This window comes from Onychostruthus taczanowskii, unplaced genomic scaffold, assembly GCF_017590055.1.
Source record: "Onychostruthus taczanowskii isolate IOZ18803 unplaced genomic scaffold, ASM1759005v1 scaffold56, whole genome shotgun sequence".
Classification (NCBI taxonomy): Eukaryota; Metazoa; Chordata; class Aves; order Passeriformes; family Passeridae; genus Onychostruthus; species Onychostruthus taczanowskii.
Genome location: NW_024503235.1, coordinates 120,238 through 144,795, shown reverse-complemented (window position 1 = coordinate 144,795; position 24,558 = coordinate 120,238). Strand labels below are relative to the sequence as shown.

At 59.2% G+C, this 24,558-nt stretch overlaps 3 protein-coding genes across 3 annotated transcripts; 1 reads left to right on the top strand and 2 right to left on the bottom strand.

The window, feature by feature from the left end:
• Nucleotides 1-711: 711 nt before the first annotated feature.
• GPATCH3 (G-patch domain containing 3) lies at nt 712-5,463 on the bottom strand. Its single transcript, XM_041417695.1, has 7 exons — nt 5,115-5,463; nt 4,284-4,684; nt 2,819-2,993; nt 2,082-2,141; nt 1,718-1,839; nt 1,423-1,550; nt 712-1,084 (listed from the first exon to the last, which is right to left on the bottom strand). Exons 1-7 carry the CDS (start codon nt 5,461-5,463, stop codon nt 865-867), a joined length of 1,455 nt encoding a protein of 484 aa, XP_041273629.1. The 3' UTR covers nt 712-864.
• Nucleotides 5,464-7,832: 2,369 nt separating this feature from the next.
• Nucleotides 7,833-10,269, bottom strand: NR0B2 (nuclear receptor subfamily 0 group B member 2). Its single transcript, XM_041417553.1, has 2 exons — nt 8,790-10,269; nt 7,833-8,249 (listed from the first exon to the last, which is right to left on the bottom strand). The coding sequence occupies exons 1-2, from the start codon at nt 9,313-9,315 to the stop codon at nt 7,984-7,986; spliced, it is 792 nt and encodes a 263-aa protein (XP_041273487.1). The 5' UTR covers nt 9,316-10,269; the 3' UTR covers nt 7,833-7,983.
• Nucleotides 10,270-10,449: 180 nt separating this feature from the next.
• Nucleotides 10,450-19,192, top strand: NUDC (nuclear distribution C, dynein complex regulator). The gene is made up of 9 exons (XM_041417678.1): nt 10,450-10,584; nt 11,558-11,635; nt 14,229-14,447; nt 14,724-14,807; nt 15,178-15,291; nt 15,692-15,886; nt 16,433-16,516; nt 16,607-16,725; nt 18,362-19,192. Exons 1-9 carry the CDS (start codon nt 10,489-10,491, stop codon nt 18,411-18,413), a joined length of 1,041 nt encoding a protein of 346 aa, XP_041273612.1. The 5' UTR covers nt 10,450-10,488; the 3' UTR covers nt 18,414-19,192.
• Nucleotides 19,193-24,558: the final 5,366 nt, after the last annotated feature.

Below are 24,558 nucleotides of genomic sequence, written 5' to 3'. Positions count from 1 at the left end.
TTGGAAAACTCCTCTGAGGCCATCGAGCCCTGGCTCTGACCAAACACCACCATGGCACCGAGTGCCACGCCCAGTTTTTCCTTAAACACCTCTGGGGACAGTGACTCCACCACTGGCTGGGCAGCCCGTTCCCAATGTCTAATCCCCCTTTATGTGAAGAGATTCTTCCTAATGCCCACCCTCAACCTTCCTGGAGCCGTTTAAGATAACGTCTTCCACTCACTGACGAGGAGAAGAGCCCAACTCCCACATGGCTACACCCTGCTGGCAGGTAGAAGGAGGAATTCCTCTCTGCATTTTCCCCTTCCCCCTTTAAGGAAATCACACAGAGCCCTGTCAGCACTGGGTCGGTGGGACAGAGCTGTCCCCTCTGCCAGTGCCGGGGCCAGGAGAACAGGGCAGAGCAGCCTGGAAAGCCCCCGCTACCCAGAGGCACAGGGAACAGCAGGGCATTCCTGTGGGGCTGCCAGGACAAGCCTTTCGTCCCCAGCAGCTCCTCCCGGCACGGCCACGCCCGAGGAACGCTCAGGCAGCAGCAGCAGTCACCCAGCCCTGCCTGTACTTGTCCTTCCCCGCCGCCCTCAGCTGCAGTTCTGCTTCCTCAGCCTCACCAACGCACACGTTTGGGTGATCCCAGCATGAACGTAAGTGTTAATCACCCCAAATCCTTCTCCATTCACACAGAACACTCATTTCCTTTCATTTGAAGGATTCAATTCGTGGGGGGAAAAAACCCCCGCTGTGGCGATTTTTATTACAAATCTGTATTTTCGCTAAAAATAAATACAAAAACACCCTGCTTTACACTCAGACCAGGAGCCAGCCTGGACTGGCGAGCAGGACAAAGGCTGTGACAGTCCCTGCTCAGCGTGGCTGGGCCCTGAGGCTGCCCAGGGCAGGCTGGGAGGCTCGGACAAAGGCCATGTCCTGTCTGTACTTCATGGCCGTGGGGGGCTGGCGCCTGAGCAGCTGGTCACCCATGTCCTGGGGCTCAGGCTCATCGTAGATGGTGGAGATGACAACAGAGCTGTCACCACGGGGCTTCTTCCTCCTTACAAAGGTTGGCAGCTTCTCCCCGTGGTACCTGGGGGGAAGCAGAAAGGTTTGGTGGGAGGCTGCAGAGGCCATCAGGCACCCCTGTGCTTCCCAGCTCGTTTCCTGGAAGGGTTTGGGTTGGAAGGGACCTTAAAGCCACCCAGTTCCACCCCCTGCCACGGGCAGGGACACCTCCCACAGTGGCTGCAGCCCTGCTCCACCGAGCAGCCCTGGATGCCACGAGGAGCAGCCTGTTTGGTGTGGAGTGCTGGGGACTGCCCAGCTGTGCAGGGAAAGGCAGACCCCTGGGACAGCCCTGTGCCCTCTCAGCTGCTGTGAGCCTGGGCACAGGGGGCACAGGGGCTGGCAGGGCACTCAGGCACTCACCCCAGCCCCCTCTTGCACCGGGGGTTCTGACCCTCGTTGTCCAGAGCTTCAGCCATGCCAGAGTTGCTGCTCCCCAGGCCCAGCCCCTCTGTCCAGCCCTGCTGCTCCAGGACCTTCCTGCCAAAGCCCTGGGAGAGGGGAAAAAAACCATCAGAGACCTGCTGGACAAATCCCACCCTCATCCTCCAGAGCCTGCCGCCCTCTTCCCACGGCCGAGGCCTCTCCTCCTCCTCCTGACCCCCACCCTGTGGGCACCCCCAGCCCCTCCTGGCCTGAGCAGGCAGGCAGAGCCCACCTTGGTGTGCCTCTCGAAGGTGCCAATGTGCTGCCCTGCCACAGAGCCGTCCTCCAGCCCGGCCCGCAGCCGCTGCTCCAGCCACATCCGCACCGAGTCCCGAGCGTCCTTGTCCCCTCCATCTGGGACAGAGAGCCACAGTCAGCACAGCTCAGGGAGGCTGGGCACCACCAGCGTGCTCCCCAGAGCACCAGCAGAGGAGGCAGAACCTGTTCTTTTTGGCAACCCTTGCTGCCAGACCAGAAAAACATTGTTTCGGGTTCACTGAGAGCTTGGGCGCTTTCAAAGAATGACAAAGAGCTCCCGAATTCTGCACGGTCAGAACTTCCCTGCCTTCCCTGGGGGGGTGGCTCAGCTCTGGTACCTTTGTCATAGTAGATGCTCATGTCCACGTCCCAGTCGTCGGCTGTCTGCTCGTCAAAGTCTGCCAAGAGAGGGGAAGCAGCACTTTTGGTGAGCTGTGGCACAGGGCAGCTCTTTGCTGGTGGCCCAGCTCCCTGTCTTCTCCAACAAAATGGGAAGGAACCACAGAATCACTCAGGTTGGAGATCTCCAAGACCATTCAGTCCAACTGTGACCAGTTCCCACCCTGTCAGCAGCCCAGACCACTGAGTGCCATGTCCAGTCCTTCCCTGGACACCTCCAGGGATGGGGACTCCAAACCTCCCTGTGCCTGACCCCCCTTCCATGGGGAAATTCCTGCTGTGCCCACCCTGAGCTCCCCTGGCCCAGCCTGAGGCCGTTCCCTCTGCTCCTGTCCCTGTTCACTGGGGCACCGCCCGACCCCCCGGCTGTCCCCTCCTGGCAGGAGCTGTGCAGAGCCACAAGGTCCCCCTGAGCCCCCTTTTCTCCAGGCTGAGCCCCTTCCCCAGCTCCCCTCCATGTCTCTGCACTCAGGGCGGTGCCTCAGCAGTGCCAGCACAGAGGAAATGGCATTAGAGACCCCCCAGACCCCACTGCCCACCCAAGGGGCTGCCAGCAGCACCACGGGGGTCTGAGCTTTGTGCCCAAGGCACGGCTCAGCAGCCAGGGCACGGTGCTGGTGGCTCCAGGTGGCCTGGACACTTTGTTTCAGCCCAAGGACACAAACAGCGAGGTCACCTCCATCCTGCTCCTGCCAGAACTGGGCATCCGTGTAGAACACGAGGCCGGAGCCGCCCTTCTCCCACTTGAGCTCGATCTCCTCCTCGAAGAGCCGCTCCCGCGCCCGCTCCTGCTGCGTCACGTCCTCGTGCAGCGCCGCGTGCCGCTGCCACTCCTCGCACGTGTCATCGTCCTGAGGGGACACAGCATGCAGGGGATGGGACACAGCACAGCCCCCTCCTCACACGTGTCACTGTCCTGAGGGGACACAGCAGGGGCTGGGGACACAGCACAGCCCCCTCCTCACACGTGTCACTGTCCTGAGGGGACACAGCAGGGGCTGGAGCGGGCCTGGGACACAGCACAGCCCCCTGCCACTCCTCACACGTGTCACTGTCCTGCAAGGACAGTCTGGGCTGCAGCTGGGGACAGGGCAGCAGCTGAGCCCCTCGTGCTGCCTGGCCCTTGCCAACGCCCTGCCCTGCAGCAGCCGCGCTCAGGCCCCGACAGGAGGGATGAGCTCATGGCTGACTCAGAGCCCTGCTGGAGTCAGCAGCAGCAGCAGTCCCACAGCACCCCCACCCCGGCCCTCCCGATGCCCATGTAAGGAGCAGGTGTGTTGGACCTGCAGCCAGCAGCAGCAGGAATTCATTCCACTGCAGCTGATCCCCTGCGAGATTGCGTGGGCTCCCAGGAAGCAGCTCCCTGGCACGGCCACAGAGCTGCCTGCCCAGTCCTGGGCACAGCCATACCCGGCCAAAAGAATGGCTGCAGAGCAGGAAACTGCCTGGGAGAAACAGCTGGAGGAGTCTGTTTAGTCTGGAGAAGGAAAGGCTGAGTGAAAAGCTGGGAAAAGGAGGGAACGAAGCGCTGTCTGTGGCCCACGCTGCCAGGAGAGATGGATGGGGTGCAATTGCAGCAGAGATTTGGCACCTGAGTTAATTCTGGTGCAGGAGAGAACGGGAATGGCTTGCCTGGGGATCTGGGATGATAGAGGTTTGGGAGAACAGGCCAGACAGGCGTCTGCCAGGGACAGGGGTGGGATGGCTCCTGCCCTGCCCAGTTCTCCAGGAGCCTTTGTCACCAAAGCCATTTTCCCCAGAGTGACTAAACCCCCAGTGCAGGAGCATCCAAGGTCAGCCCTTTGTGCAGCTCTGCACGTCATCCCAGCACACAGACGTGGTCCCCAAGCTCTGCCAGCCCAAATCCCAGCAAAGCAGAGCTGGAAGCAGGATATCCCCGTGCCAGGCAGCAGGGCAGGGTGTGCTGGGCAGCTCCTCCCGGGATCAGAGCCCTTGGGACCAACCCCTGCCACCACCCCTGCAGTTCTGGGGGGCTCAGCCCCCTGTCCCTGCCCCGAGGGGTGAACAATCCTATTCTAAAGCTGGTTTTAACAAGCATTTGTCCAAGTGAGAGATGGAAAACGAGCTCTGAGAGGGGATGTGCCCTCAGCTCCCGGACGGTGCTGGAATGTTCCACTTACGTCACCCGAGTTCGACTCCTCTTCCTCCTGCTCCTGCCCCTCCTCATCCTCCTGGGGCTGGGCTGGCTGAGTCAGCCCCACGGGCTCCTCTCCCTCGGTGATCTCATCCCCTGCAGCCGTGTAGACCGTTCCGGCCCCGGGCACGGTCTCGGTGCTGGGGTACTGGAAGGGCACGTTGCCATACCTGCGGGAGGAGCCCGTCCTGGGAAAATCCAGCTGCAGCTTGCTGATGACACGGGGGGGCAGCCTGCAGGCCCGGATCAGCTCCAGGAACACGCCCAGGGGGGTGCCCACGTTCCCGCAGGGCATGAAGGAGGGCGGGTTGAACTCGGGCAGCCGCTTCAGCTCCGCCTCGGTGACAGAGGCGGTGCCAGCCCCGTCCTGGCTGCTGGGAGGAGCCTCTGCTTGGGGGGGGCCCCACAGGAGAGCAGGGATGGTTTTGGGGGGGGCCCCACAGGAGAGCAGAGATGGTTTTGGGGGCCCACAGGAGAGCAGGGATAGTTTTGGGGAGCCTGCAGGGGACAAGGGATGGTTTTGGGGAGCCTGCAAGAGGGCAGGGATAGTTTGGGGGCCCACAGGAGAGCAGGGATGGTTTGGGGGGTCCCACAGGAGAGCAGGGATAGTTTGGGGGCCCGCAGGAGAGCAGGGATGGTTTGGGGGGTCCCACACCCCCCCGGGGCTGGGTAAATCCAGGCGCTCACGAGTCGGAGGGGGATAAGCAGAGCCCACACGGGCTCTTCCCGCCTCGGAGCAGACCGAGAGCGCTAAGGAAGCCCCGCCAGGGGTTCCACCAGCCGGTGCCCCTCGGTGCCGTTCGGACCCCGCCCGTACCTGTCCCGGGGCTCAGGCGGACCCTGCGGATGAGGCAGCGGCCGGGCAGCGCGGCGCCGCCGGGCCCGACCCAGCGCTTGCCCGAGTACATGCGGACGAAGCGGCGGGCCCGGCCGGGCCGCACGGCCACCGGGCAGGAGCAGGTGCGCGGCGCCGAGGCCCCGCCGCCGCCGCCCGCTGGCGGGCGCTCGGGGCGGTGCCGGTAGTGGAAGCAGAGGAAGCCGCCGGCCTCCAGGAACTGGCTGAAGTAGGCGCGGAGATGCGCGGAGCGGAGCGAGGCCGGGATGCCGCTCACCAGGCAGTACCGGGCCGAGCCGCCATCGCCGCCGGTATCGCTGGGCGCCGCCATCTTGTCGCGCGGTGATGACGTTGCGCGCTGTGGTGACGCGGAGCGCGGCGGGTGGAGGGCGCCGCCTGGTGGCGGGGGAGAGCGCGGCAGACGGGGCGTCCTGGGGGTCACGGGGGTGGGGACAGAGAGACCCTGGGGGTCACAGGGGACAGAGAGACCCTGGGGGTCACAGGGGAGACAGGAACTTTGCGGAGGGGGGGATCACAGGGGCTGGGGACCAAGATCCCCCATTGTGGGGGGTTTAACAGGCCCGGGGGGCAGCAGGGCTTGGCCAGGCCCCCGGGGGTCACAGGGCTCTGGGGTCACAGCCTTGGGGGTCTCAGGGCTTTGGGGTCACAGCCTTGGGGGTCTCAGGGCTCTGGGGTCACAGCCTCGGGGGTCTCAGGGCTCTGGGGTCACAGCCTTGGGGGTCTCAGGGCTCTGGGGTTACAGCCTTGGGGGTCTCAGGGCTCTGGGGTCACAGCCTTGGGGGTCTCAGGGCTCTGAGGGTCACAGACTCTGGGGTCCCAGCCTAGGGGGGTCAGCCCCCGGAGTCTCAGGGGTCTGGGGTCACAGCCCCGGGAGTCTCAGTGCTCTGGGGTCGCAGCCCCGGGGGTCTCAGGGCTCTGAGGGTCACAGACTCTGGGGTCACAGCCCCCGGGGTCTCAGGGCTCTGGGGTCACAGCCCCCGGGGGTCTCAGGGTTCTGGGGTCACATGCTCTGGGGTCACAGCCTTGGGGGTCTCAGGGCTCTGAGGGTCACAGACTCTGGGGTCACAGCCCCGGGGGTCTCAGGGTTCTGGGGTCACACACTCTGCGGTCACAGCCTCGGGGGTCTCAGGGCTCTGGGGTCACAGCCCCCGGGGTCTCAGGGGTCTGAGGGTCACAGCCTTGGGGGTCTCAGGGGTCTCCGGGCTGCCGTGCCCACCCCACGCCAGGGCTCTGGTGTCCCCGTCCCCTGTCCCCGGGAGCCCTGTGGCCGCCGTGGGCTGGGTGGCAGAGGTGGTCCCGGGCCGGGAGCAGCGGGGAGGGCAGGCACAATGTCTGTGTCACATTCCCGGTGTCCCGTGGGCGCGGCGGGCACACACTCAGCCGTGCCAGCCACGAGATGGGGTTTGTGCCCCGGCTGAGGCACGGCAGCTGGCAGCGCCCGCGGGAGAGGCTCAGCACCTGCATTCACACCTGGGGAAAGGCACAGCGGGGATCTACCCCCGGAATTTCTGTGCTGGGAGCACCCAGGGGCTGCTCATCCAACACTCCCACTGGCAGCAGCCAACCTGTCTGCACGGCCAGATGGATCTTTATGGAAAATCTCTTTTGATTCCATTCTGTCTTTTCCATTCCTGCAGTTTTTTCTGCCCACCCCAAATTCAGCACCGTCGCTAAAAAGGCACCACCGTGTTCCAAAACACCAAACATTTTATTAAAAAAATAATTTATTGCATCTTATATACAAACACTTATAAAATACTGACACCTCACCTGCTGGAGGCAGGAGCAGCGAGTTTTCCAGGTGTGCACCTGGCTCCATCTCCAGGGAGGGAGGTTTGGATCTCCACTAAACCAGCTCTGCTCAGGTTTAACTTTTCACAGACAGGAGAGCCCAGAGCCCCAAAGGAGGTGCAGTAGGTTTAGGAGCTGCTAAGTGCTCTTAATCCTGTTGTATTTCATGGAATTACTGAGGAAAGAGAGAATCTAAGGAAAAGAGGGGTGAGTCTGTACACCCTGTAGGATTGAACACTCTGGCTTTTCCCCTGAAGAAATGTCCTGAGTATTTCTAAGATTCCAAGCACGGGAGCCAGACCCAGAGCTAATTCCACAGTCAGCCTCAGTCAGTGATCAGACACCACGGCATCAAGCTGAGGACAACCCTCACTGCTCGGAGCTCGCAGCAAAACGAGTAAGAACCGGGAGCAGGGCAGCAAACCCTCCGTGCACTCACACTCCCCGGGCTGCAGACCAGCCCAGGAGCTGCTGCGACCGTGCTGAGCCACAGCTGCCGTGCCGGTGGCACCGGGATCCCGCGGGGTCCGTTCCTGCCCGGTGGCACACCGAGGTCCCGCAGGGTCCGTTCCTGCCCGGTGACACACCGGGACCCTGCAGGGTCCGTTCCTGCCCGGTGAAACACCGGGATCCCGCAGGGTCCGTTCCTGCCCGGTGAAACACCGGGATCCCGCGGGGTCCGTTCCTGCCCGGTGGCACACAGGGGTCCCGCGGGGTCCGTTCCTGCCCGGTGGCACACCGGGATCCCGCAGGGTCCGTTCCTGTCCGGTGGCACACCGGGATCCCGCAGGGTCCGTTCCTGTCCGGTGGCACACCGGGATCCCGCAGGGTCCGTTCCTGTCCGGTGGCACACCGGGATCCCGCAGGGTCCGTTCCTGCCCGGTGGCACCGGGATCCCGCGGGGTCCGTTCCTGCCCGGTGACACACCGGGACCCTGCAGGGTCCGTTCCTGCCCGGTGGCACCGGGATCCCGCGGGGTCCGTTCCTGCCCGGTGGCACACCGGGATCCCGCGGGGTCCGTTCCTGCCCGGGGTGCCGCTCAGCGGGGCAGGGGCCAGCCCCGCGGCCAGCCCGTCACCTCGAACAGCATCTCGGCCAGCAGCTCGCCCATGGCCGCGTCCCCGATGACGGGCTGGAAGAACAGAGCGGTGACCAGGGCGGCGGGGATGGATCGCAGCGAGGAGGTGAGGCGCAGGATGTGCGAGAAGCGAGCCTGCTGCTCGGGCTGCTGCAGCTCCCGCAGCGCCCGCTGCGCCTCCCACTGCAGGCTCTCGATGTGCAGGGCAGCCCTCAGCCCCGGCGTGTCTGCGAGGGACAGCACAGGGAGAGGAAGGTGAGGATGGGAAGCAGCTCCAGAGTTCTCCCATTCCCACCCTTCCCCGTTTTTCAGAGGAGATCTCTGAGGTCTCGAGAGGTGCGTGTGCGCAGCGCTGCTGAGGCACAGCTGCTCAGGGATGCTGTGTGAGGAGGAAAAGCACTTGATAACAGGGAAAATCATGCTTTAAAAGCAAAGGAATGCAGGATTTATTGTCTGCACGGCCGGCAAAGTGTGAGACATCCTTTTTGACATCCTCCCTTCCTGCTACCCAGTGCATTTGGGAATGACCAGAGCTAGGGAAAAGGTGGCCAACCCTCTCTGCTCTCACACCTGCTCATCTCTGAGCATCTCCAGACCACCAGGTCTGTGTTCACCTGGGAGGGTGATCCCTGGACGTGGCACAGTGCTCTGGGCTGGTGACAAGGTGGGGAGTGGCACGGGGTGCACCCCACGGCCTTGGGGATCTTTTCCCACCTCAGCGGCTCTGGGACGCTGTGCCGGCAGAGCCACGAGGGCCTGGCACTCACCTGGACTGAAGAGAATGGCTCCCCTCAGGTAGGTGAACTCGCTGGGGCTCAGGTCCAGCCTCCAGAAGCTGTTGAGGCACCACTGCAGCCGCTGCACGGCCGCCAGCGTGGGCTGCGTCCCCTCGGGCTCCTGCCCTTTGCTCTGGCCGCTGAGGAGGATCTTCTTGAGCATGCTGGGGGCCGGGGCCTCCATCACCTCGAAGGTCACCATCTCCTGCACCAGCCCCAGCAGGAACAGGGGCACCCAGCAGCCGTGCAGCAGCAGCAGCTGATCCTCCCGCGGCAGCAGCTGGAAGGCAGCGACGTTTCTGACGAAGCTGATGGTTTTGAGCAGCACGTGGGAGGCGGCGCGGCAGGTGAGCTGCGGCGTGCGCAGGCACACGGTGCGGCGCCGGCGGCACGGGCAGCGCCGCCGGGCCCCGCCGGGCCGCAGCTCCCGGCTCAGCAGGGTGTACAGGATGGCGGGCTGCCTGGCACTGCCGTGGCACTGGCACCTCTCACAGCCCGCGCCCACGCTGGCGCTCATGGCCGGGCCGGCTCCTCCTCGAAACGCAGCCGGCGGCGGGGCAGAGACGCAGAGTCCCTTCCCAAACGTGCCACGGGATGGATCGTCCCCGTCCTGCCGGCTCTGCCAGCCCGTGGCTGCTCCAGCCAGCTCTTATAAGGCCGGGTCACGGTGAACACCCCTGCGCGGCCTTGACCGCCCTGATTAAGCGGCCTCGTTAAAACCGCCCGACCAACCCCGTTGTTGCTGGGCTGATTGGCCGGGCGAGTTCCCGGCGCGGTCAACGGCCGTTTTTCTCAATGAATCCGCGGGGAGGGGTTGCGTGGCCTTATCAGGATTACCCAAACAGGATAAACAGAGTCATTAGCCCAGGCTGTACCATGGCACCAAGGCCCCATCGGGCAGCTGTCGCTGCCAGGGTTCACAGACAAACACGGGGCGCTCGTCTGGGCCCGGCGTTCAACGGCCCCGGCGCCCGGCCTTGGGAAGAGCAACCTGGAAGTCGTGTTATCAGCAGCTGTTTGCCTGGCCTTGCTCGGGAGCCTCTTGTTGTGGTGCAGGAGGAGGAACCCGCTGAACCGGCAGGCTGTGATGGGCGCGGGGGTCGCGTCTCTCAGAGGAAACGCACGGAAAATGCTCCCATTTGCAGAATGAGGGAAAAGCAAGGAAAAAAGGCCAAAATCCTCGTATTTCCCAGTGGGAAGGAAGCCAGAGGTGCTGGTCGACAGCAGCTGAGCGCGAGCCAAAGTGGGCAGTGGTTGTTCAGGCGGCACCGCACGCAAGCGCCGGGCCCGGTTTGGGCCCCTCACTGCAAGACAGACATGGAGTGTCCAGGGACGGGAACGGAGCTGGGAAGGGGTGGAGCCCAGGAGCGGCTGAGGGAGCAGGGGGGCTCAGGCTGGAGAAAAGGAGGCTCAGGGAGCCCTGCTGGCTCCCGGCTCCCCGGCCGGAGGGGCCAGGCCCGGCCCGGGCCCTTTCCGCGCCCCGGGCACCGCGGCCCGCCCGGCCCGTCGCCATAACAACCCCGCCGCGCCTCGCGGCCCGCCCTTTCCTGCAAGATTGACGGTCCTCTCTGCCAATCAGCGAAGAGGACGGCGCGGGGGCGCGCAGGGATTGGCGGGCGGGGAGGGACTCGCGCTTCCGCGGCCGCCGGTTCCGGTTCCGGTGGCGGCCCGGTGCGGGAGCGGCGGCGCGATGGGGCTGAGCGCGGAGGAGGCGGCGGAGCAGGAGGACCGCTTCGACGGGATGCTGCTCGCCATGGCCCAGCAGCACCAGGGCGGCGTGCGCGAGGTAGCGCCGCCGGCATCGGGCGCGGGGAGGGCGGGGCAGGAGCGGAGGAGCGAGCGGGGAGCGGCCCGGCCTCCTCGGGCCCCGCCCCGGCACGTGGAGCGGGGCACGCACGTGCGCAGCTCCCGGAGCGGCGGTAACGGCCCCCGGCAGCGCCCCGGCCCGCTCGTTAATTAGTGCGGTGTTAATGAGGCCTCGCAGCCCGGCCCCGGTGCCCCGGGAGGGCTCCGGGAGCGCGGCAGTGCCCGGGATGGGTCACGGCGGGGCAAAGCGCCGCAGGGCAGCGTGGAGCTGCCCCGTTCCCCCTCCCAGCGCAGCCCCGCGGGGCCTGGCCGTGATCCCCCGTGCTCGGGATGTGCTCGCCCACCCCGGTGCCTCCCCGGTGCCACCGGCTGGCGGCTCCGGGATCCCGGCACCGACCTGCAGCAGGTCTCCCAGTCAGAGATAATTTTTAAAAAAGGTTCTGTGACAGCCCCTCACGTGGTGCAGAACCTCGGAGTGGAACCCCCAGGGCACAGGATTCCCGGGACATAAAGATTGGCCAAACTCAAGGAGAACGTGGCCTTCCAGAGGGGCTTTGGGGGTGTGCTTCATGCATCGGTGGTCCCTGGCAGCTGTAAAAATAAGGAGTTTGCAGAGGTGCAAAGCTGTGTGTATACATAGATATATATATATATATGTGGGATGTGGGGATGTAGGCATGCATAAACCCATTCCTGCCTGGGACAGCAGCCTGGGCTGGGGGAGCAGGAGCTGGGAATAAGCTGCTGCCTTCAAGCCAAGCACAGCAAGCCCTCTGTGCAGGGAATGCAGGGCTGCCTCTGCTCAGCTCTGCTCAGCTCACGGGGCTGATTCCAGGCCACTGCTGGCACAGCCTCAGATAGGGAGGACAAAGGATAAAGGCTGCTCCAGGGACACGAGGTGGCCTTCAGTGACCTGGGCTCACTGCTCCTTGTCTCTCCACCCTGTTCCCCAGCTCGTGAACACCTTCTTCAGCTTCCTGAGGAGGAAGACAGATTTCTTCACCGGGGGAGAGGACGGAGTAGCAGAGAAGGTAAAAAATAAACCTCCAGGCCTTTAGCTCTCCCCCCTTCCATCCCACCCGTGTCTGTGCCATGCCAGGGGTTCCCTGCTTGAACAGCTCCCAGCATCTGGGTGCACGTGGGCACCAGCAGCTCCCGAGGGAAGGAGACCCAGAGCTGCCCCTGCCAGGTGAGGAGCACCCAATTCCCTGCTGGGATGGCACCTCGGTGCAGCTTTCTTGCCAGGCTCTGGCCAAAGGCTAGTTTGGAAAGCAAACCTGCCAGACACACTGACTTACTGGTGACACAGCAGGTGATAACCCCCGTTAGCTTGTTTGTTCAGCCCAGGAAAAACACAAAGTCCAGGGCTCTGCACATGCAGCTGCCCCTTGGCTGGGGAGCCTGGGCAGAGCATCCCCTGTCCTGCAGGGAGCCCTTGCTGGAGCTGCAGGGGTTCAAGGTCCTTTCAACCCAAACATCCTGTGATTCTCTGAAAGAGAGAAAGGTGAACGCTGCTGTCGTTTTTGGAATAGAGAGCAGATCTCCCCCGTTGCTGGAGGCTGTGTGATCCCACCTCAGAGGTGCCTGGCTGCTGTCCTGGGCAGTTCTGTGCCTGTGGAAGAAAAGTGTGGTGGCATCTGTCAGAGTGCTTTGTGGGCTCCTGGAAAAGTGCCCTGGCACCACGGGAGCCACAACAGACGGGGAAGGAGCTGCTCCCCAGCCCTGCTGAGCCACGGAAGAGAAAGGAGAGGCTGGGAAAGTCACTGCCTGTTTTGGGGGCCGTGTCAGCAGGCTCCTGGTGTGGGCAGTGACAGGGACAAGCTCAGGCACTGAAGGTGGTTTCCCCACCCTGGATCATGGGGTTGGGAGCAGGCTGGGGCATCCTGGGGGATGCACATCTTGCATTCTGTACTCCAGGAGACTGGAGCTGTGTAAACAACCTTTACTCACAAAGCCAAGCAGAAACACTCAGTGCTTGCTTACAAACTACAGCTTGCTTGGAAAAGCTTCTGGATTCCCCCCCACCCTGAAGCTCCTGGGATATATATAAAAAAATAAATGTTCCTCCTCTGATCCCTTCCTGAGGGTCTGCCTCTGTTGTTTTCTGGGGCAGACCTCAGCTCACCTACGTGCTGCTGTGCACAGCACCCCTGGCCTTATCGAGCCTGGGGCAATTCTCTGGCTCCCTGCCTGTGTACTCAGCTTTCCCCTGAGCACACGGCCCTTGCCATCAGAGACCTTGGGATTTTGCCTCCCAGAGTCACAACAGCCTTCAGAGGACTGGGAGCAGGGCTGGAACAAAAGATTCCTGGAGGAGCTCACCCCTCAGTGTAAAAACAAGTGATTCAAGCATTTCTCCTCTAAGTGGTGGCACTGAGGCTCCATCTGGAGAAAAGCCCAGGTGTGGGGAAGGTCAGAAGTAGGGAAAGGAGTTGGATCTGGTGTGGCCAGCTGTCCTGGAGGTGTGGAGTGGCTTCAGATGGCTGGGCTGGGCATCAGCTCATCCTGCTGGGATTGCACAAAGGACAAAATTAGTGGAGCATTTTTATTTCACTGTTCTCTCCTGGAAACATACTCCCTGTGTAACTAGGAAGGACTACACTTAAATATTTCAAATTTTCTATTTTTCCTCCCTTTTCACTTCCTCCTCTGTTTTTTGAATTGAAAAATCTCTAGATTTGCAGTCACAAGAATTGAGTGCAGATGAAGGGAAGATGAAGTCACATCTGTGTGACTCAGCACACTTTCTGTGACTGGCTGGCTGGGCTTGGGTGTGAAGGGTGCTGTTTAACCCGTGTGCCCCAGCTGATCACAGAGGCCTTCAGCCACCATCTGAGTGGATGTCCAACAACTGGACATCCCCTGGTGCCCAGCTGGATCTCCAGACCTCCAGGGACAGCAGATCCACACCCTGTGCTGCTCAGGACAGCGAGCTGGCTGGGTTTGGGTGTGAAGGGTGCTGTTTAACCCTCGTTGCCCTGTCCCTCAGCTGATCACAGAGGCCTTCAGCCCCCACAGCCATTTGAATTGAAAAATCTCTAGATTTGCAGTCACAAGAATTGAGTGCAGATGAAGGGAAGATGAAGTCACATCTGTGTGACTCAGCACACTTTCTGTGACTGGCTGGCTGGGCTTGGGTGTGAAGGGTGCTGTTTAACCCGTGTGCCCCAGCTGATCACAGAGGCCTTCAGCCACCATCCAAGTGGATGTCCAACAACTGGACATCCCCTGGTGCCCAGCTGGATCTCCAGACCTCCAGGGACAGCAGATCCACACCCCCTGCTCCTCAGGAGAGCGAGCTGGTGCCCAGCTGGATCTCCAGACCTCCAGGGACAGCAGATCCACACCCCCTGCTCCTCAGGAGACCAAGCTGGCTGGGTTTGGGTGTGAAGGGTGCTGTTTAACCCTTGTTGCCCTGTCCCCCAGCTGATCACAGAGGCCTTCAGCCCCCACAAAAAGCCACCATCCAAGTGGATGTCCAACAACTGGACATCCCCTGGTGCCCAGCTGGATCTCCAGACCTCCAGGGACAGCAGATCCACACCCCCTGCTCCTCAGGAGACCAAGCTGGCTGGGTTTGGGTGTGAAGGGTGCTGTTTAACCCCATGTTGCCCTGTCCCCCAGCTGATCACAGAGGCCTTCAGCCACCACAACAAGCTGGCTCAGAAGGAGCGCCGGGAGAAGAAGGCGCGGCAGGAGGCCGAGCGGCGCGAGAAGGCCGAGCGCGCCGCGCGCCTGGCCGGCCAGCGCCAGCAGGACAGGGGCTGCCCCCAGCCCGGCGAGCCTCGCATCAAGGAGCTCACAGAGGAGGAGGCAGAGAGGCTGCAGCTGGAAATCAACCAGGTGAGAGCCTCTCAGGTAGCCCCGGGTGCAGCTTGGTGCTCCCTGCGGCTGGAGGGGGTGCAGCGCCTCAGGCTTGCTCTTTGTCCAGGATCTTCCCCTTGCAGAGCCTCTTTGCTGCAGCTTTTCTAAGGGCTGAAGATTCCCTGTTTTCCAAGTGGGATGCAGTGAGAGGTGCTCTTCAGCTGGAGCTGAAGGGCTGAGGCCATCTAGTGCCAGCTCAGGAGGTGACACAAAGTGCCAGCTCCCGGCTGAGCGTGTTCCTCTCTTTTCAAACAGAAGAAGGAGGCACAAGGGCAGGGTAACAGTGTCCCAGTGAAACCCTCGGAGGAGGAAGGTGAATCTTCAGATTCCAACAAACAGGTAAAACTCGTCTGGAGATACTTCAGGTGCATAAAATGGTGTGGGTTGGAAGGGACCTTAAAGCTCATCCCGTTCCACCCTCTGCCATGGCACCTTCCAGCACACCAGGTAGCTCCAAGCCCTGGCCAAAATACACACTTTGAAAATACAAATTAGACAATTTGGCTTTAAAAATGCACAGCTAATTCCTAAATGTGCCAGTACAGAGGGCTTATGGGTTTTTTCTTGTAGTCATGTTTTAGAAGCAGCTATTAATTATGGAGCTAAATTTAAGGGGATATAAAATACAAACAACTGACCTATAAAACCTAAGAGCTGTTGTTAACAATGGAAACTGGAAAAGCTTCTTTCTTTATCTTGGATTGCTTAGGGGACAGATGATGAAGAGGAAGATGAGAAGGATAAAGGAAAACTTAAGCCCAACTCTGGCAATGGAGCTGACCTTCCAAATTATAGATGGACACAGACTCTTTCAGAACTGGATGTAAGTAGTGCTTCATGACCAGGATCTGAGGACTCTGAGACAGGGAGTAAGAGCAGGTGCTGCTAAGAGGGGAAGCCAATTCCCTGTGTCCCAGTTGCCTCTGGAAGTTTGTTGGAAACAGCAGTGTTTCAGTAGCTGGGAGAGAGCTTTGTAACTCAGTAGAATTCCCAGGGACTGTAGTTTTCCAAATTTTGGTCTTGTTTTAACCAGGCATCAAAATCTGCTTCCCTTTTTATGGTGCCTTCCTTTCACCTCCTGCTGGCTCAGTACCTGAAGGAAAAGAGTCCCTGCTCTGTGTGGCTCTGGTGAAGCCAAGGCAGGAAGGCTTGGAACAGCAGCATGGGAGGGTGAGGAGGACTCTCCCTGCCCAGCTGCTCAGATCTGCTCCTTTTTGCTGCAGCTGGCTGTCCCCTTCAAGGTGAGCTTCAGGCTGAAGGGCAAGGACGTGGTGGTGGATATCCAGAGACGCCGCCTCAAGGTGGGCCTCAAGGGCCACCCTCCTGTCATTGACGGGGAGCTCTTCAACGAGGTCAAGGTGGAGGAGAGCTCCTGGCTCATTGAGGATGGCAAAACAGTCACCGTGCACCTGGAGAAGGTAAAGCAGGATGGGCTGGGCTGCCTCTTTGGGCCCTGAGCTGAAACAGCCACCGTGGTTGTCCTGGCACAGTGTCAGTGCCACTGCTAGTGGGGTGTTTAAGTTCCTCCATCTTCAGCCTAATTTTATGCTGTTCCAGAATAGCCAATGTATTTCTCAGCAGTTCAAGAGAAGCTGGAAGGAAATCAGTCATTTTAGTGTTGTCCTTTAGTGTGTTTTGACATCTGTTAGTGGCATGAAAATCCAGGGACAGACCTCCTTGTGTCCCTCCTTGTGTCCCCTCTGGGCCTCTCCAGGTGGTGTGTTGCAATCTCATTTATGTCATGCCAAATGGGACATCTGACATTCTCTCAGATCTCCCAGCTGTGAAAATTTAGGCTGCCTAAAGTAATTTGAAACAAAAATACCCTTTATCTGTGTTTATTGATATTTGGAAACTGTCAAATAAAGTTTGATTCCATAATTTTTTTTTTCCTGTGACTGAGAGTTAAAAACCCTAGAACAAGTCCAAGAAAGATAAACTGGTTTTGCTTCTTCGTCCTCTAGATCAACAAAATGGAATGGTGGAACAAACTGGTCTCCACAGACCCAGAAATCAACACCAAGAAAATTAACCCAGAGAACTCAAAGGTAAGAATTCTTCTGTTTTATGGGACAGAGCCTGCTCAGGAATTAGCTCAGTTGAGCCCAGGGTTGTTCCAATGTGGATCTTGCTTTCAGCTGTCAGACCTGGACAGCGAAACTCGCAGCATGGTGGAGAAGATGATGTATGACCAACGACAGAAGTCCATGGGCCTGCCCACCTCTGACGAGCAGAAGAAGCAGGATATTTTGAAAAAGTGGGTGCAGCTCATTCCTTTGTGTGGCTTTGCTTTCCCAAATGCCTTCTCCTCTTCCTCTCTGGCACAAGTGAGGGAGCAGTAGCTTGGCCTTCGGTGCTAGCCGTGCTCTCCTGTGCACATCTGTATTGGTGGCCACCCTGCAGTGCCTGTAAAAGCCTGTGGGGGTAGAAAGCCTAGTGGGAAAATCTGGGAATAGCCTAGCTCTGCAATTGTCTTAATCTGCTGATTTCAAGTCCAGAAGGCACATTTAGAACTGGAGGTGCCATCTCTGCTGAACTTTAACATGGTCTTGATTGGTGTCTAATCTCCCTCGGTAGCCAGCTAATCTCCCTCCCTCCCTCCCTGCACTTGCCTCCAGACAGTTGTCCCCAGGCCACTTTTATGGTTTTATTGCCCTGTTTGGCATAAATTCACTGCGGCAGGGAAATGATTCCTGGAGCTCCCAAGGCCATTTGGGAAGGTGTGGAGGCAATTCTGGGTCACACAGCTTCTTCAGCAAGTGCAGCCCCACACCTTATCTCTGGGTGAAGGATTACTGTGGCTGACCTGGCTCCTTGGCTTTATCTGTAGTGCCAAAAGCTTCTCTGTGAAGTGAGTGGGGTTTGGGCAGAGAGCAGGCTGCCCTGGTGCTCAGGGGGGTGGGAAGCACCCTCTGCTCCTGGAGGCCACATGCAGGACACCTCGCTGGCAGCGCCACTTGTTTGGTGCTCTGGAAGCTGGCAGAGGATGGAGAGGAAGTTTAGACTTTGTCCAGGGCAAAGGTGACTCAGTGACACCCATGTGGGTGCTGATGTCTGCCAGTGGAGCTGTCCTGGCTGCCAAGCAAGGACATGATCCCCACAGCACGGATGGCCCTGGACGTGGAGAGTGGAAACGCTGTGGGGGCGTTCCAGGGGAAGCCCTGAGGTGGGAGCACAAAGGAGACCAAGCTGGCCTAGCTTGCAGGGTGTGTGGGAGGCCTCCACAGGGCTGTGAAGTGTTGTGTACCTTGGGGAGCAGAGCAGAGCAGCCTCTGTGTGCACTGGGCACTCCTGGGCACTGCCCTCAGAACTTCCCAATGTCTGAGTCCAGATAGTCCCTGCAAGGTGTCCCTGTCCATGCTGGGGGTTGGAACAGGATGATCTCTAAAATCTCTTCCAGCCCACACCATTCTGGGGTTCCCTCTGCTGGGACTGCAGTACTTTAGAAATCAGGTTGCACCTGGTGTGAAACCAGGCTCCTCTGGTCATGTCCTCCCTGAGACTCTGCTGGCAGAGCACTGGGACATTCCCCATATTCCAGTAAAGCTCCAGCCCTAATCTGCCTTCACCATCTCCCCTGTGCCCCACAGTCAGTGTCGTGGCTGCTCTGTGTCCAGCCCAGAGGCAGCACTGAAGGGTGTGTTTGATAATTAACAGCTTGCTGACCTGCTAGGCTGGCAGGAATGCTGCCCCCACTGACCCAAGGAAAAGGTGTTTGTAGGGAAAGTCCAGGGAATGTGTCCCAGGGAGCTCAGCAGAGCCCTCCCTGCTGTGGAGGGCGTGGGGCTGCAGCAAAACTCCACAGAGCAGGAAGCAGGAACCCTTCCCTCCCCAAACAGAGCTGTTGGGCTCCTGCTGACTCACCCAAACTCTTGTCTTTGTTTTGCTTGCAGGTTCATGGAACAGCATCCAGAAATGGACTTTTCAAAGGCTAAATTCAACTGAGCTCTCCCCCTTCCCCCCCTCTTTCAGTCAGCCCCTTGAATGGGGCAGGATATGTATGGTTGGATATTCCTCACCTTGGGCAAGTTAAACTTCAGCATCCCCCACCCGAGCTTGCTGTGGTGGTGAGCTTGCTGCTCCATCACCCTCAGCGTCCTGGGGCAGCAGGCAGGGCCCCAGAGCAGCTCCAGACAGAGCCACCTGCCACAATTCCCAAGGGGCAGCGAGGAGAGAAGGAGGGCTTAGAGCAGAAAGGGTGTTAGGGCTGAGAGAGCCAGGCCTGAGAGCTTTTGGGATAAATCCAAAGGTGTTGCTTCGCTTCCCTGGGCTGCTCTGAGCTGCTCGTGTGCTCTTTGCCACTGGCACAGGTACTCCTGAGTTCTGCTCCCTCCTGCTCTCCTGTGAAAACAAGGGTCAGTTTATTTTGTAAAATAAATCTTTTTCTGCCTTCTTGGGAAGGGAGACCAGCAGTTGAAAAGCACAGCTATTGCAGTGGAGACAGACCCTGCTTCTCCTTGCTGCTGCTCCTCTTTGTGCCAGGAGTGGGACAGCTCTGGGCTCCCAGCACAGGCAGGGGGGTCAGCCTGCTGTCCTGGGGCAAGGAGAGGCTGTGGCTGTGGCTGGGAGAGGACGTTGGGGATGCTGTTGTTGCTGGGAGTGTCTCCTGCCTCTTCCCCAAGAGCCTCTCTCCCCCCTGGCCACGCTCCTGCTGCCGAGTGGCGTCACTCTGCATGTTCCTGTCTTTGTTAAAGCTGAGTGCAGCATAAAGGAAACCAATGGAATATCTCGGGCAGAGCGTGTGGTTTCTTTGGCAGAAGGGATCAGGGATCCAGGCTGGGAGGGAGAAGGGAGGGGTGCTGTGCTCTCTGCCTGTGGATACCTCTGGTGCCCCCAGCTCTGCACTGACGGTCTCTCCCTCCCTCAGGAGGTGGCACTGGGAGCTGTGTCTTGCTCAGGAGTGCTGCTGAGCCCCATTCCCATCTGGAACCCCAGGGTGGCTGCTCCAGGCTCTGCTCTCCACAGAGCAGCCCATGACCTCCACAGAAGCCACCCTTGCCCCAGGTCTCCTTTATGCCCAGCTAACAAGGAGAGTGGCAGGAAATCCTGGGCTCCATCCCAGATCCCTGCTGCTGTGGCTCTTCCCTCTGCCTCCCCCAAACATCTCCAACTCCTCCCCGAGGGATGGGCACAAACGGCTGAAAATGGAGCTTGGGCAAAGTCCGGCCTGGCGCAGCACCTGGCGTGGTGGGGTTGTTTTCTGAGCAGCAGAGCACAAATGTTTGCATGAAGTCTCTGTTTTACAGACTCTTGGGGTTAAAAGGCAGCCAGCCCAGCAGAGCAGGGACCCAGACTGGGGCAGCTGCCTCTGGACTGCTCTGGGCTGGATCTTCCTGCCTGTTTGTCTTACAGATCACCCACACCCACCTGCCTTGACCCTACACTCACCCTACATCCACCTGTCTTGACCCTACACCCACCCCACACCCACCTGCCTTGACCCTACACTCACCCTACACCCACCTGCCTGGACCCTACACCCACCTGCCTTCACCCTTCTCTCACCCCACACCCACCTGCCTTCACCCACCTGCCTTGTGCTTACACCCACCTGCCTTCACCCATCACCCAGCTGCCTGTCTGTGCTTTGGCCCTGATAAAAGAGCAGCATCTCCTGTTTTTATAAAAGCTGAACTATGCTGGATTTGAAGATTTTAGCCCCAGAATGAGGAGCTACCTGCCTGGTCTGTGGGACAGGTGAGCTGGGAGGGCTCAGCTGCTCTGGGATGTGATGAGCTTCACTCCGTTCTCAGCTCTGTCAGCAAAGCTGGGGGAGAGTTTCTGGGGGGAAGGAGTCAGTGGGAGAATGGGGCCACCCCTGGTGCCCTGACCCTGCAGGAGGTGAACGCCCGGGCCGTGTTTGTGAACGTGGCTGATCCCAGAGCTGCCCCTGGACTTCGCCCCCTCGGCAGCGGAACAGAAGGTGTTCCCCTGCCGGCCTTGTCCCCTGCCAACACCCCCGGCCACCACTGTCCCCAGGCCAAAGAGAGGTGGGAGCACCCTTCTGCTTCCCCTGGGATAAACCCTGCTGGGTCCCAGCAGCGGCTCAGGGCTTAAGGAGTGCAAAGCCCCACCTCAGTGAGTCCCTGGAGACCCGGAGTGCGGCCTTGTCCTGTGCCCAGGGCAGGGAAATGCTGGGCAGCAGCAGGACCCACACCCTGCTGGGGTGCCCGAGCCCCCCCAGAGCAGGGAGGGCAGTGCTGGACAGGGCCAGCTCACCCAGGTCCCTGTGGCCCCCCACACCTGTGCCAGGCCACCCAGGTCCCCGTGGCACCCCACACCTGTGCCAGCTCACCTGGAGCAGCCGTTCTGGTGCTGCCACCAGCCGGAGGGCAGAGCCTGCAGCTCCTCACCTCCTGTAAAAGCAAGGCCTTGGCAGGCTCTGCACAGAGCTTTCTGTAGGGTACAGTTTTCCCCAGTCGTTTATTTTTTTTTTTTTCCTTAAACAGCAGCTCCTGGCTTAGCTTTTATTAATCTAGGGTACAGTTTTCCCCAGTCGTTTATTTTTTTTTTCCTTAATAGCAGCTCCTGGCTTAGATTTTATTAATGAATATTGCAGCTCAGAGCATTTGGGAAATATCCCAGGCTCCAGGACTGCTTTGGGAAGAGCAATGGAACAGCAAAACCCCGAGGAAGGGAACAGGAACAGCGAGTATTGGATGTCACTGTGTCGTTTTAGGAGGAGCCTCAGAGCTCTGTTACTGCAAGGGCCAGGCTGTGAGGAATGAAGATCCATCCATCTGCTTCCTAATGCCCAAGCCACACTGAAACAAATAATTCAGCAGCTCAGGGTGTGGATGTGCAGAAGAATTTCTTTAACACTCCTGCAGAGCTCCTGAGCTGCCCTCAGCTGATCCCAGGGACTGAGGGCAGGGGGACAGCTCGGGCTGGGCAGGACAGGGATCCCTCTGGGGCCACGGCACACAAGGACCCACAAAGTGGGAGTGTCTGGAGACTCCTGGCAAAACCAAGCCCAATAAAACCAAACAATGTCTTCAGGAAAAGCCAGGTGCTGAGTCAGGCTCCCAGAAGGAAGCACCTGTGTGAGAGAACCTCCACAGCTAAAGGCTCTCGTGTTTGTGAGGTCTCCACTTGGGCAACCCAGTCAGCTCACTCAGCAGAACACTCAACACATGCTCAGAGCAAAAACCACTCCAGCAAGAGCCAAGACAGCTCCATCCACAGCAAACAACTCCCTGCAGACAGAAACCCCATGCACTCATCCCACGTGTGGATGTGAGCCAGGAAACCCAAACTGCTGAACACAGCTGGGCTGACAGGCCCCACCCAGCTGGTCTGAGGGCTCCAGACACAAAAACACCCCCAGAGACCCTTCCCAGCCAAGAGAAGGCAGCATTTACCTGCTCATGGCTCTGAAATCCTCCCAGGAAACACATCCTGGTCCTGTGCACAGGGAAACCCCCAGGGCTCCTGGCCAGCCCCTGCCCTGCAGGGTGAGGGAAGGTCAGCAGCCAGGAATGGAGCCCTGCAGGTTGTCCTGGGGTTTGTCCTGACATTGGGAAGTGCAGAACTGGTCCTTCAAGTCCCGGGGTCAGAGGCTGGGCCACCCTCCATCCCTGAGCTGATGCTGAGGACCAAACCCCCCATCTGCTGGTGACATCACAGGGACAACCTGAGACTTCTTCCCCAGGCTCAGCTCTTCCAGAGCTCAGTTCCAGCACCACGCCCAGGGAAGGTCCAGGTTTGCCTGCAGGACAACAAACACTTCCCCAGAGGCTCCTTCATTTGCCTCCAGACACCAGCCTGGCACTCAGGATGCTCCTGGAGCTACCAAATGGGTGAAAATGTCTTTGTCCCTCTGCAGGAATCGGCCACCCTCTGAGCAACCCCCACCCCAGGATCCCCAAGCTGGTGAAAACAGGAATGTAAAAGTCACAGCACAGCAAAGAGCACAACTTTTACTTTATAAAAAAGACCAAACCAGAACATTTAAGGCCAGTGAGTGCAAAAGAATCCCACAAGACACCACAGGTGAACCAGCTTCAGGGACCATCGAGCTGACAGTCTTCCTCTTAGTGAGTTTTTGGGGGGCTTGAGTTTTTTTGGCCAGTTTAATCCCCACATGCTCACTCTTCATACCCAGACTAGCCACCCAAATGTGTATCTGCTGTGCAGCAGTGACTGCAGCTCAGCCCTCGTCTCCAGCACAGCCCAGAGCTGTGTCAGTGTGACCCAGGCGACACCTCAGCGCTCAGCTTTGAGGAAACTTGTCCAAAATTACAATGTACAAACCCAGGAGAAGCAGAAGCCAAGCAGGTCCCTCAGGACGGGCAGCACTGGGAAGGAGGTGACCTCACACAGCTCCCCTGGGAGTCCCAGCCTGGCCTTGCTTCAAGTCTTTCCCTTGTATAAACTCGGTTTCTCATAAATCAACAGCTTTAAACACAAAGCAGGGAGGGGAAGCCAAATGCAAGGCTCAGTCCCTTCCCTTCATCCTTGAAACGTCTCTGTCAGTGTTTCCAGGTGTGGTCTCAGTAATGCCCCTGGTTCCTGGAAGCACTCTCTGAAAACAGCCAGTGGTTTACAGAAACAGGCTCTAACAGGGACTGGAACTGTCCATTTCAAGGGTTTTGGCCTTTTAAAGGAGCCTGAGAGGAATGAAACCCTTCCTCCCTGCCCAAACTCCTGAAGAGCAATCACAAGCTATAAAATAAAGGCACGTTTCAATTCAATTAAGGCACATTTCAGTTCAATTAAGGGACATTTCAGTCCAACTGAGGCACATTCCAGTCCATCTAAGGCACAAAACCACGGTCCACACCGAAGCCCAGGGCCTGTTTGGGCTTCCCTCTCCCCAAAATCCAGTGGGTGTGTTCATCCTATGGCTGCTAAATTAAATGAAGCATTTTCTGCTCATGTCCAAGGGCACCCAAAGCTCCAAACAAGTTCCATGGCTGGACATGTTTACTTTGTGATAAACCACCAAGTGGCAACACCACAGATGCAGCTTCCTCCTGCTGCAGACCTCCAGGCCAGCTGGCACTGAGCCCTGGGGACAGCAGTGCCCATCTCCTGGCTCCCACTGCCTCCAGGGAGCCCCAAAGGGAAGGAGCAGCTGCTGAGTGCCCACAGGGCAAGGCAGGGAGCAGCAGTGCCTCACAAACCCTCTGCTGACACTCAGGAGCCTTTCCTTTTGAGGCAAACCAGGGGATTTGAAGGGATTTTTTAGCAGGACAGTCAAACAGCCCAGTTCTGAACCATGGAAAGTCAGGAGTGAATCGAGTGTTCCCTTCACCTGCCACAATCCTGCTCCAGGCTGTTCCAGGGGAAACCTGGCAAGAGGAGTGAGGAGAGCTGGCAGGGCAGAGGGTGCTCCTGGAGCCCAGCAGAGCTGATCCCCACGGTCTGCTCATGCAGGGGCAGCCCAGCAGCCAGCCCAGCCCCCAGCACTGGCCCTGAATCAGGAGATGAGGCCTCAAATTAAATGAGCCCCACAAATCTGAACCTTCTCCTCAGGCACAGCCCAGCAGCCAGCCCAGCCCCCAGCACTGGCCCTGAATCAGGAGATGAGGCCAAGAGGCCTCAAATTCAATGAGCCCCACAAACCTGAACCTTCTCCTCAGGCTGCAGGAGGTGGCACCAAGGCTCAGCAGGGAAAGGCAGTTTGCCTACTGAAAACACCGTGGGCAGAAGACTTTGGGTTGCTGGGACCAACAGAGGCACTTTAAACAGAGATTTGGGTCCCTGCAGAGCAGGATCTCAGCCTGCACCCCAACATCAGCACCAGCACAGAGACACCACACAGTTATCCCTATCCAAGCTCACTCAGGCAGTGGCAGGAAGCAGAACTGTACAACAGGTCCCCAAAGCAGGGAAAGTCTGAGCCACCGAGGCTGCTGGAGCTAAATGTGATTTACAGAAATCACAGAGGCACAAGTTCTCTGCTACTTCCTTGTCCATCTTCTCCTCCCTGGGCACACGTTCCACCTCCCAAGTTCGTTAGCTCCGCAGTTTGCTTCCTTGATTGTCCAAAAAAACCAAAATATCCAGTGAAGTTCAGGCAGCAGGAAGAATCTGGCTTCAGTAGGGATCAGGGTAGACTGGGGAAAAAAAAAATCAAGCGTGGCAC